We start from the raw sequence: 12,405 nt of genomic DNA on the forward strand, positions 1-12,405 counted from the left end.
GCCTCACAATAGAGCCTTTGTAGGATATGTTTTGAAACCAACAATGAATCATAGGGAACAATATTAATATGGTGCCTTCATTGGCTGTGCCATTGAGTATGAGAGTAGGGAAGTCATTTTGTAGCTATGTAAAATTTTGGTTAGGCTGCTCTAAAAGTGTATTGTGGAGTCGTGGTCAGCCCATTACAGGAAGGGTTTGGAAAGGGTGACCAAGATACTCTCTGGATGAGAGACGATGAGTAATAAGAGGCCGGGCTAATTTGGGTTGTTATCACTGTAATGCCAGAGGCTGAGGGTTAGGGATCAGATTGAAGTTTATAAAATTATGGGAGGGTGGACAGTCAGGATCTTTTTCCGGGGTAGAAATTTCAGATACTAGATGAGATGCATTTAATGTGAGGGAAGGGAAAAAGTTTAAAGATGTCTGGGACAAGTATTTTTACAGAATGTTGGGTGCCTGGAAAAGGCTGTCAGGGGTTGTGGTGGAAGCAGATCTGATAGTGGTGTATAAGATGCTTTCAGACACGTGAATGTGCAGGGTATGGAGGGATCCAGATCATAGACAGGCAGAACAGATCTAGTTTAATTTGTCATGATGTTCAGCACAGATACTGAGGGCCAAAGGACCTACACAACATCTGGACTTCCCAAAAGCTCCCCAACCAATGAGTTACTTTCGCAGTTGGTGAAATGTGCCGGGAAACTTTAATACTTGGGACTCTGAGTCCATTCTCATTGTCCACTGCCTTCTGGAAAACAGGGCCCAGGTGGGTACCTGGGTCCCCCCTACTGAAGGGTCTCAGCCCATAACATCGACTGTACTTTTCTCCATAGATGCTGCCTAGTCTGCTAAGCCCCTCCAACATTTGTGTGGGTTACCTCCTGGGATGTTGCACCCCGACCGTGAAGATTTCCTGCAGTGTGTTCTTCGCAGGACCGTCTTCCCTCTGGCACCAGACAGGTGTCCATCTTTGAACCTGGGCAGTGGCTCAGTGAAGTGAAAACCCCAGGGTGTTTGGGAATATCTACGGAGGCCAGGAGTGGAGTGCTAAACCGAGTGACAGGCTTCAGTAACCCTCAAAGCAGACACGATCTTCTGTCTGACAGCACTCCGTCTGCCTTCCTGCACGTCCCTCCACCACTGGGTGACCTTGCTTTTTGACATTTCCGACACTGATGGAGGCAGTTCGGCCCATCAATTCCTATTTGACTCCCAATCTCCTTTGTCATGCTCCTCCTCTTTAACTTCCCTGTAGGCTACTGTCCTTCACACACCCCCAACTCTCCGTTAATTCCTCTGCCAGTTACTTACACCAAGAGATAATATATATACAGTGGCCAGTTGACTTCTGGATGGGGGGGGTAGTGGAGCACCTGTGGAAAACTCAGGCGGTCCCAGGCAGAACGTGCCAACTCCACATAGACAGTACCTGAGGCCAGGATCAGATCTGGGTTGCACCCTTGTGACAATTTTGAATTCCCCTCCCACCCCCAGATCCTCAAGACCTCCCTCCTTGAAGTTTTCCAAATGTTCATCCTGTGGTAGTGTCCCCTGCAGTGTCTGACAGGGTGGGCCTTAACCCAGCTACGTAACTTCCAGATGAAGTTTAGGGGCGTGTCCGCTGCAGTGAGAGAGAATCTGCTCAAAGATATCCAGGCAAACCTGTCAACAGGTAGATCGTTTCAAGAAGGAATTTAACGTGATGTAGAATCTAATTACATGCCTCAGGGGTAAGAGCTTTACTTAGCCACAAAGGTCATGGATAATTCAAGAGATAAGGGAAAGTAACAAGCTAAAAAAAAAAGGTCAAAATGGACCCTGGTGCCTGAGAATGATGCAGAAAATAGAAGGCAACATGGGAAGAAAACTGGACTGGAATTGTTCAGGTGCATGGATGGTGTTTGCAACACTGGGTTCACCCAACCCCAAAACAATTTGCGATCAGACGATCGAGCAACACACATCAAAGTTGCTGGTGAACGCAGCAGGCCAGGCAGCATCTCTAGGAAGAGGTACAGTCGACGTTTCAGGCCGAGACCCTTCGTCAGGACTAACTGAAGGAAGAGCTATTAAGAGATGATACTTTGTTTTGAAAGCATATGCCAGTCTCTCCAGTAGTATGTCTGGAGTTGCACGTTTGCTGGGTGAACTGCAGGAGGAGGTCATGCAATTGTCATGGGGAAGGGCATCAGACCTTGGAAATCTCGCTCAGAGGCAGCTATGGGACAGCATTGTAAAAGGTGGCAAGATATTGTTGGTTTGTATGGCTTCATATGGTAAAGAAGGGACTGACACAATCAGAATGTTAAATCTTAGTTGTGGGAATGTCCTTATACAGAATTGCTACTTGTACCATTGCCTGGAGATAGAGGGGAAATTTGGAAATTTGGCACAGTGCTCCTGTGTCTGTGTGTCCACTTCCAATTTCCCGTCCCCACTCAATATTCTCTGCAGGTGGAGCTCGTCTCACTAAGAAGTGAGGAATAATCAGTGAGGTAAGTTCTCAGAGAGAGCTCCAGGTGACAAGAAATAAAGGGCTGTTATCATTGATAGACTAAACAACGAAGCTGCAGAAATCATGACCTTCAAAGCGCGCTGGTGGCAGATGCTGTGTGCGGCACATGAAGGTCAGAAGGGAGACTCTTCGATTCCTGGCTTGCTGGTGATCGCGGGTCAGTGTGCTCCTGGTGACTGTCACATAACAGCTGTGTTCTCTGTCTGGGGAGGCCAGGCTCCTTGGGAGGGTGGACGACTGATGCGATGCCTGACCCGTGACGTTACTGCACAAGTGTCTGATGCTGAGCAGAGGTCAGGCACCCTAGCAAGAAATGTAATGTTGCAACAATTGCAATTTCATCTGGAAATAATGATTTTATTTTGTTCACCTTTTTATAGGTGTATAAAATCATGAGGGGGATAGAGCTGTAGATTCATAGTGTTATCGCACAGAAACAGGCCCCTTGGCCCATCTAGTCAATATCAAACTGATCTTCTGCCTCATCCATCCCATAGGTCTCCACACTCCTCTCATCCACGTACTGATCCAAACCTCCCTTACATGTTACAGCTGAACCCGCATCCACCACTTCTGATGGAAACCTTATTCCACACTTGCACCATTGTCTGACTTCTCCCCCTCAAAAATTTCACCTTTCACACTAAACCTTTAGTTCTAGTCTTGCCTGACCTAGGGGAGAAAGCCTGCGTACACGCACCTGAGGTATACCCCTTATTGTTTTGTATACCTCTGTGCGATCTCCCCCAGCCTCCTGTGCTCCAGGGAATGAAGTCCTGACCTATTCAACCTTTCCCTCAAGACCTGGCCGCATCCGTGCAAAATGTTCCCCTCACCCTTTTAGGCTTATCCCGAGCTGCAAACACGAGGAAATCTGCAGATGCTGGAATTTCAAGCAACACACATAAAAGTTGCTGGTGAATGCAGCAGGCCAGGCAGCATCTCCAGGAAGAGGTACAGTCGATGTTTCGGGCCGAGACGTTCCAGTCCTGACAAAAGGTCTTGGCCCGAAACGTCGAATGTACCTCTTCCTAGAGATGCTGCCTGGCCTGCTGCATTCACCAGCAACTTTGATGTGTGTTCCTTGATCATGAACTGAGTGGATGTTCACAGTGTTTTCCCAGGAAAGGTACTTAAAAGCCAGAGGGCATACGCTTAAGGTGAAAGGGGAAAGATTTAAAGGGCAATTGAGGGGCAACTTCTTTATGCAGAGGGTGGTGCGCAAATGGAACGAACTGCTGGAAAAAGTGGGTTGAGGTGGGAACACAACAAGATTTACAGAACCCTTGCACAGGTACATAGGAAAGAAAGGTTTGGGCAAAATAGGATTAGCTTAGATGAGCATTTTGGACAGTATGGAGGAGTTGGGCTGGAGGGCCTGTTCAGTACAGTGTGGAATGTATGACACTCTAATGGCTGGCATTATCTGCTTGATGTAATAATGCTTGTAAAAAGTACTCATACAATTCCCTACCCTGTATTCCATCTGCCACGTATAACCATATAACAATTAGAGCATGGAAACAGGCCATCTCGGCCCTTCTAGTCCGTGCTGAACTCTTACTCTCACCTAGTCCCACCGACCTGCACTCAGCCCATAACCCTCCATTCCTTTCCTGTCCATATATCTATCTTTGCCCATTTTCCTAAATCTGCCTAGGTCCTTTTGGGCACACATATACAAAGAAGGTGTAAAATCATACTTGCAAGGGATTGTAAAATCAACATTTAAACAGCTTTAGGTACGGAAAGGAGATCCAGGTCGAGAGCTTTGTGGTTCCCTGAGTGGAGAACTCTTAAGTGAAAGAGATCGGAATGTCAGGTATTCGAGGAAATCTAGTATTGAATCTGGGACGCAATCTCACTGAAAATTAATGTAGGCGGCGTTACAGGGATGAAGAAAGTGGCAAGTCGTGGCCGCCCAATAGCTTCCAACCCAGGGTTTTAAAGGAGTAGGTGAGGACATTACAGATGCCCTACTGATTTGGGAAACCTTTCATTTAGGTTGAAAGACTGCACAAAGGATTCTGTTACTTAAGGACGGTGGGAGGGGAAGCTTTGGAAAATTGCACTCGAATGTTTCTTAATCATTTTCAGATTACTGTGGGTGGGCGGGGAAGTGGAGATGAGGTTACAATTAAATCAGCCGTGATCATGTTGAACATTGAAGGACCACGAGCTTCTCCGGAGGAGATCATTAGCTCTAGCAAGCACTGTAACATCTCCCTCATTCATCTTGGGGGGGGGGCGGGTTGGTGAGTTGTTAAGGATGAGGACAATCATCTGTAAGAAGTAAAAGATAAAAAAGCATATATCAGGTGGATAAGTAAGAAACTATGTCTAAGACCAGGGAGCATAGGTTTAAGGTGAGGAGCCGACGGTTTAGAGAGGATCTGATGAAGAATTTTGTCTAAGGGGATAGTGGAGGCAGATCCACTCACATCATTTACGAAGCAACTGGTAGCAGCTTAATCACTTACTGGCACTGCACTTTTCAGTAGCTTTTACACTTTATTGTGCATTGTTATTTTTACCTTGTTCTACCTCAGTGTAGGGTGTAATGATTTTATATGTATAAACCGTATGAATGTCAAGCATTTCATTCTTGGCTATTACCAACCACTACAGCAGACAGGCCAACCAGGCCATCAGAGCGCGCAGAGGAAACTCGCAGCGTTACAGTGCAAACTCCAGACAGTAGTGCCTGAGGTCAGGGTTGAACCAGAATTCCTGAAACTGTGAAGCAGCAACACCATTGCTGCTTCTAGTCACAAACAAGAGCAATGCTGGAAATCCAAGCAACACACACACACACAACACTGGAGGAACTCAGCAGGCCAGGCAGCATTTATGGAGAAGAATACAGTCGACGTTCCAGGCCGAGACTCCTCATCAGGACTTTGTGTGTGTTGTGGCTTTTAATCATTGTGTTTGCATGAAGGTATCACTGGCCAGCCAGCATTTCCCCCCTTCTCCTTGTCAAACCCCGCCCCCGCCAACTCCCAGTCCTCACTAAAGGAGGGTTGATAGTACAGGCGAGTAAGTGCGGTACGATTTTGCTGTTGCCCAACTGCCCAAGACTACTTGGATCTGATTTGTTCTGTCCAAACCTTTGACACAGTGCAGTAGATGCTGCCCGGGTGTGTGGGTAGGACTTTGAATGCACAGGGACTCTCCAGCTCCAGATAGTGAGGCTGTTGGTTTTACCAGATCCCGCTGGGGGAGAGCCGGCCTGATAAGCGGTGTAGATACAGCAAGTTGGATGCTCTCGATCTTTTTCCCTGGACAGGAGAAGCTAAAATTAGAGGGCCTCGGTTGAAGATAAAATTTAAAGGGGTCTTGTGAGGGTCAGCTTCATAAATTGGGTGGCGAGTATGTACAAACGCAAGTAGGATGAGCTCAGGTAGGCAACGTGGTTGGCATGGAGGCGTTGGGCCGAAGGGCCTGCTCCTTTGCATGGACTCTGGAAAATCCACGCACTTGAGGCCACAGTCATCTCCGGTCTGCTCCCTCCGTGCGCCGGTTTCCGCGCACACGACCTTCGTGGTCGCCCCGCTGGAAATACCTGAACGTTAAACATCTAATTTAAATTAAGATGCCGCGATGTTTTCAGGTGTCGTGTAAGAATTTCTTGCCCAGAGCAATGGTTGGTCCACGCAACTGTAAAAATAACGTTTCACCGCAGTCAGTTGTGCGGGGTTGCAGTGTCTGTGGAGGAGCAGGCTAAAGGTCCCGTGGACAGAACCAGGACATGGTGTTCTGGGGGAGGAGGGAGTGGTTGGGTTGGGGACAGTTAGAGTCTTGAGGATTTCGGAAAGGAACTGGGTGGGATTGGAGGAGAAATGACAAGGGTTCTGGTGAAGGGCGATGGGATAGAAGGAGTGCTGACAGACTTGGGCTGAGTGGCCTCCAGCCGGGTAACAATTCCATGGTGTTGCTGAGCCTCTGGCCGATGGATGCCGAGGTCAGTCTCACGTCCCGACCTTAGACGCCAGCTCTGCACCAGGCCTCGGTTCACGCCCCGCAGGGATGCCAGTCAGCTGGGCGACGTCCGTCTACCGTTTATTTAATTTTGGGGAAAAAACACTAATTATTCAGTTTCTGGAGTATTTTTATCGCTGTTTGGCAGCCAGCCTGCAAGACAGTTTGAAGAGGACAGTAATTAGCCAACTAAATATATAGATGACCTGTGCCTGATATTTCCAAAATAAAAAAAAACTGTCCAAATTTAAACACAGACGGTCCGAATGTATTCTATGATTTATTCAGAATATTAATGCCAAGGCACGGAGATCTGGACAGTGTCTTTCTCGGGATTCTGTTGCAATCTAAGCCGCAGCCCTCGACAGGACCAGCCATCTTTCCGTGTGCAATGGGCGCAGACCCCTGCAGTTTGATTGAGGGGAGGAGGGGTTGCCTCCCGTGCGAGTGGGGTTCGGGGGCGGGGGTGGTCTGTGGGGAGAGGTAGGTGGGTGGGTGGGTGGGTGCTGGGGCAGATGCGCCTGTGGGACGCTCCGGGATCCGCGGGGCACAGGCAGCGGTGGGAGGAGCCGGCGAGTGTCAGTAGCGGACCGCTGGAAGGAAGCGAGCTGCATGTTTCACGTTTAACCACATCCGCGGCTGAAGCAGCAACGCAGATTCGCTCAGTCGGACACCAAGCCTTGTTGCTGGAGTTCCCCTCCATTTTGGGAGAGGCAGGCGGGCGGGCGGGCAGCCGGCCGGGGAGCTGCAGGCTGTCACCGATGGCGTTCAGTCCGTGGCAGATCCTGTCTCCCATCCAGTGGGCGAAGTGGACCTGGACAGCAGTGCGGGGCGGTGCTGGGGAGGATGGGGAGGACCAGGAGCAGGAACCCAGTGATGGGGGCGACGCGGATCCCGCCGTGAGGAGGGGTAGCTTCAGGCAAGTTGCTGCTCTGGAGATGTGGGTGTATCTCTACAGTATAGGGGTGTGTGTGTGTGGTGTCTTATTTGCTCTGGTGTGCATTGTGCCTGTGTGAATGGTCAATGGTGTTGATGTATGTGGGTCTGTGGTGTGTCATGTGTATTATGTATATGGATGTATGTATGTGGGGGAGTGTGTTGTGTGGATGGGGTGTGTACGTACAATATTGTATGTTGGTTTGTATGGCTTGGGGTATATGGAATGTGTGGGATGACTATATAGTGTTTATTGTGTATGGCCTGGTTGTGTGTGTGTGTGTGTGTGTGAATCTGGTGTGAGGAGGTGTGTGTGTGAATATTGTGTGCATGAGTTTGTGTATATGTGAGTGTGCATGTGCAAGAATGTGTGTGTGTATGGTAATGCGTGTTCACATGATGAATGTGCTTGTGTGCACATGGTGAGTGTGTATAGTGATTGTGTGGGTGTGTGTATGGTGAATGTTCATGTGTGCACAGCGAGTGCATTTGATGTGTGTATTAATGGTGAGTGTGTGTGCAGTACGTGTGCACATGGTGAATGTGTGTGTGCACATCAGGTGTGTATATGGTGTGTGTGTACAGTGCTTGTGCGCACACAGTGAGTGTGTATAGTAATTGTGTGGGTGTGTGTATGGTGCTCATATGTGCAAGCGAGTGCTTATAGTGTGTGTCTATAGTGCGTATGCACACGGTGAATGTGTTTGTGCAAGAGAGTGTGTATATGGTGTGTGTGTGTGTATATGGTGCATGTGTACATGGAAATGTATTTGTATGCACATAGTGAGCGTGTGTATGGTGAATGTGTTCGTGTGGGCACAGTGAGTGTGTATAGTGAATGTATTCGTGTGGGCACAGTGAGTGTGTATAGTGAATGTATTCGTGTGGGCACAGTGAGTGTGTGTATGGTGAATGTATTCCTGTGGGCACAGTGGAGTGTGTGTATGGTGAATGTGTTCGTGTGGGCACAGTGAGTGTGTATAGTGAATGTATTCCTGTGGGCACAGTGAGTGTGTATGGTGAATGTATTCCTGTGGGCACAGTGAGTGTGTGTATGGTGAATGTATTCCTGTGGGCACAGTGAGTGTGTATAGTGAATGTATTCGTGTGGGCACAGTGAGTGTGTATAGTGAATGTGTTTGTGTGGGCACAGTGAGTGTGTGTATGGTGAATGTATTCCTGTGGGCACAGTGGAGTGTGTGTATGGTGAATGTGTTCGTGTGGGCACAGTGAGTGTGTATAGTGAATGTATTCCTGTGGGCACAGTGAGTGTGTATGGTGAATGTATTCCTGTGGGCACAGTGAGTGTGTGTATGGTGAATGTATTCCTGTGGGCACAGTGGAGTGTGTGTATGGTGAATGTGTTCGTGTGGGCACAGTGAGTGTGTATAGTGAATGTATTCCTGTGGGCACAGTGAGTGTGTATGGTGAATGTGTTCGTGGGCACAGTGGAGTGTGTGTATGGTGAATGTATTCCTGTGGGCACAGCGAGTGTGTGTATGGTGAATGTATTCGTGTGGGCACAGTGAATGTGTGTATGGTCAATGTATTCCTGTGGGCACAGTGGAGTGTGTGTATGGTGAATGTATTCGTGTGGGCACAGTGAGTGTGTGTATGGTGAATGTATTCGTGTGGGCACAGTGAGTGTGTGTATGGTGAATGTGTTCGTGTGGGCACAGTGAGTGTGTATAGTGAATGTATTTGTGTGGGCACAGTGAGTGTGTGTATGGTGAATGTGTTTGTGTGGGCACAGCGAGTGTGTGTATGGTGAATGTATTCCTGTGGGCATAGTGGAGTGTGTGTATGGTGAATGTGTTCGTGTGGGCACAGTGAGTGTGTATGGTGAATGTATTCGTGTGGGCACAGTGAATGTGTGTATGGTGAATGTATTCCTGTGGGCACAGTGGAGTGTGTGTATGGTGAATGTATTCGTGTGGGCACAGCGAGTGTGTATGGTGAATGTATTTGTGTGGGCGCAGTGGAGTGTGTGTATGGTGAATGTGTTCGTGGGCACAGTGAGTGTGTGTATGGTGAATGTGTTCGTGGGCACAGTGGAGTGTGTGTATGCTGAATGTGTTTGTGTGGGCACAGTGGAGTGTGTGTATGGTGAATGTGTTCGTGTGGGCACAGTGACTGTGTGTATGCTGAATGTGTTCGTGTGGGCACAGTGAGTGTGTGTGTATGGTAAATGTGTTTGTGTGGGCACAGCGAGTGTGTGTATGGTGAATGTATTCGTGTGGGCACAGTGGAGTGTGTGTATGGTGAATGTATTCGTGTGGGCACAGTGGTGTGTGTGTATGGTGAATGCATTCGTGTGGGCACAGTGGAGTGTGTGTATGGTAAATGTATTCGTGTGGGCACAGTGAGTGTATGGTGAATGTATTCATGTGGGCACAGTGGAGTGTGTGCATGGTGAATGTATTTGTGTGGGCCCAATGAGTGTAAATGGTGTGTGTGTTATGAGTGAATGTGTGTGTACAGTGCATGTGCATGTGGTGAATGAGCTTGTATGCACACAACCAGTGTGTGTATGGTGTGTGGATATAGTATTTGTGCTGCATATACAGTCTGGGTAATGGCAGACACTGTTTAATCTGGGTTGGGTGGGGGGAATGTGCATACACAGAGAGATTTACAGCAGAAAGCACACTTCCTCACTTCTTTCCCTCTTTCCCCCAGTTCTGACTCTGACACCAATTTTGAGACGCCTGTTGCTGATACACCTGCCCTAGGACCCTTGGACCTCTCTGAAAGTGAACTGACCCTCAAACAGACTGACGCTGGTAAGTCCTTTCTGACCTCAGTGATGTGAATGGGTGGGGACTGCAGAAGGTTGGTGATGTAATCTGACTTGTGCCAGGCTGCTGTCTTCCTGTGTTTACCCGCCTAAGACACGGGCTGTGAACACAAGACATCCAGTGTGAATCTGTGCCCAGTGAGGCCCTTCCCTCATCTGTACAGAGCAGAGCCGACTGCCTTAAGTTGCCAGCAGAGTCTCCTAGCTGTAGAGAATTTTTTGTACTACAGAGAGGCCCTCCATGACAAGAATATCTGATCACTTGTATTTTGTTGTACCCTACATTTCTTCAGATTCTTTCTGGAGTTCACCAAGCAGGCAATTGAATTTGACAGCTCCTGATTATTAAGGGCCAGTGCAATGTATAATTATCTGTAAGAGGGAGATATCTTCAAATTGATGCTGTGCATCTTGTTTCTCATGAGGAGCCATTCACTCTCCAGTAGATTATTCCGAAGCACGATTTTGGATGCTTTTCTTGTAAAGATTAATAACGAAAAATAATTGTTGGCTTTTGTTTGCTGCAAGCGACTGCTATTATGAGAACTTGTTTTGAATGCTTGGGTCATGTCGAAATATTTTGAAGTGACTAATTTCTTTGTGAGCTCCCACATGTTTGGAAAGAAACCAAACAGACATCAAGAGGGGGAAATGCTGCGTCTGGGTTCTGTTCGAGCCTTTAGGTTTGGTCTGGTTATTTGAGAGGGTGTGATAGCTAGACCAAGGTTGTTGACCACCCCACCCCCCCACCCCCCCAGCTTATTACAATGTGCACTGCAAGTCTTGTCTGCTGACCTTCTCCCTGGTCCTGTTTCTAAAGGCTGCTGCTGTCACAGTGCACCAAAAAGCGGACTGCATCCAAGACTTGAGTAGCTGAGATTCCAAGCAAGGGAGTCTGCAATACTTGCTGACACCCACTGACATCCTGCCACCTGGATGTGCAGGACCACAGCCCTGAGAGAGTGCGGCCTCCGCCTGTTCCCCTCTTGTATGCAGGGTTAGGACGTGAAGATGTGTCACAGAAGGTGGCCATTCCACCCATTGCCCCTGTGCTAGTCAAGAAAGAGACAACTAGCCTAATCGCACCTTCCAGCAGTGGCATAATGGGCCAAGTGGGCACCTCTTGTGCTGTACACTGGGTTGTGAATGTGGGAAAGGAGGAACACATGCGGACAGACTTTAGTGAGTTAGTTATCATTACCAGTGAGAGAGGAAACGACTATGTGCTGTTAAATGTGATGGGGGCACTTGCCTCTCCCTCCCTTTCAGGAACTGAGTTCCAGCTCCACACCACCCTTCGGGTGAGAACTTTTCCCCATCACCTTTCTCGTAATCTTCCAAGTGAGTATTTTAGATCTCAACGTCTGTTCGAGAAAATCTGAGCAACGCACACAAGATGCTGGAGGAAAAGAGTACCGTCGATGTTTCAGGCTGAGACCCTTTGGCAGGAACTTGCTTGAGGAAATCAATGGGAGATTGATCTGCGGGAGAAGAGGAATTATCGGCATTGCAAGTCGAGACACTGCATCAGGGTGTAAATCCCAGCCTCTGGTTATTGGTCCACTGCTGTGGTCATTAGCGCCTTCCTGCTTTCTCTGTGCAGCCTCCTTGTTACATTGCAAACATCAGTTATATCTTCCACCGGCCTCTCTGTCAAAGAAGACGATCCCAGCGCATTCACTCTTTCTTCAATGGTTGGCACTGGGTGTCAAGACTTAAGTGCGTGGAGCATCTCAGGTTAACAACGTGACTGGTTTATTGTTGCCACAAGTGTGGAGATACAATGCAAAAATTGGTTTTGCTAGCGGCTCAAGATTGGTAATTTCAAACCATATGTATATCGAGGTAGTAGAAAGGGAAAAATGGTAACAACGTAGAGTTTCGTGTTAATTACAGAGAGAGTACACTGCAGGTGGACTTTAAGGTGTAAGGACCATGGCAAGATAGACTATGAGATCAAGAGCGCATCTTTATTGTATAATAGTGGGGTAGAAGCTGTCTTTCCACCCCATGGCGTCTTATTTTCTTATTTTTATCTTCCGCCCAATGGAAAGGGCAAGAAGGGAGAATGACAAGTGGGAGGGCTCTTTGATCATATGATGCTTCCTATGTTGGGATAGCCTAAGACCAGAGGACACAGCCTCAGAGTAGAGGGACCTCCTTTTTTAACAGAGG

The 12,405-nt window shown here is 48.0% G+C and overlaps 1 protein-coding gene across 5 annotated transcripts in view; it reads left to right on the forward strand.

The window, feature by feature from the left end:
* tacc1 (transforming, acidic coiled-coil containing protein 1) overlaps positions 1-12,405 on the forward strand; it is a 212,889-nt gene that overhangs the window by 69,928 nt on the left and 130,556 nt on the right. For 2 of the 5 annotated variants that reach the window (XR_011886958.1, XM_072266465.1), the window contains exons 1-2: positions 7,122-7,437; positions 10,113-10,216. Coding sequence is in view for 4 of the 5 variants with exons in the window: in XM_072266465.1 (XP_072122566.1) it covers positions 7,259-7,437; positions 10,113-10,216 (283 nt within the window). In the remaining variant the exon portion in view is untranslated. Of the gene's footprint in view, positions 1-7,121; positions 7,438-10,112; positions 10,217-12,405 lie in introns of those variants that run through there. The other 3 variants (XM_072266460.1, XM_072266461.1, XM_072266464.1) reach the window with 3 other exon arrangements.

The sequence above is a fragment of the Mobula birostris genome, chromosome 8, assembly GCF_030028105.1.
Source record: "Mobula birostris isolate sMobBir1 chromosome 8, sMobBir1.hap1, whole genome shotgun sequence".
Lineage (NCBI taxonomy): Eukaryota > Metazoa > Chordata > Chondrichthyes > Myliobatiformes > Myliobatidae > Mobula > Mobula birostris.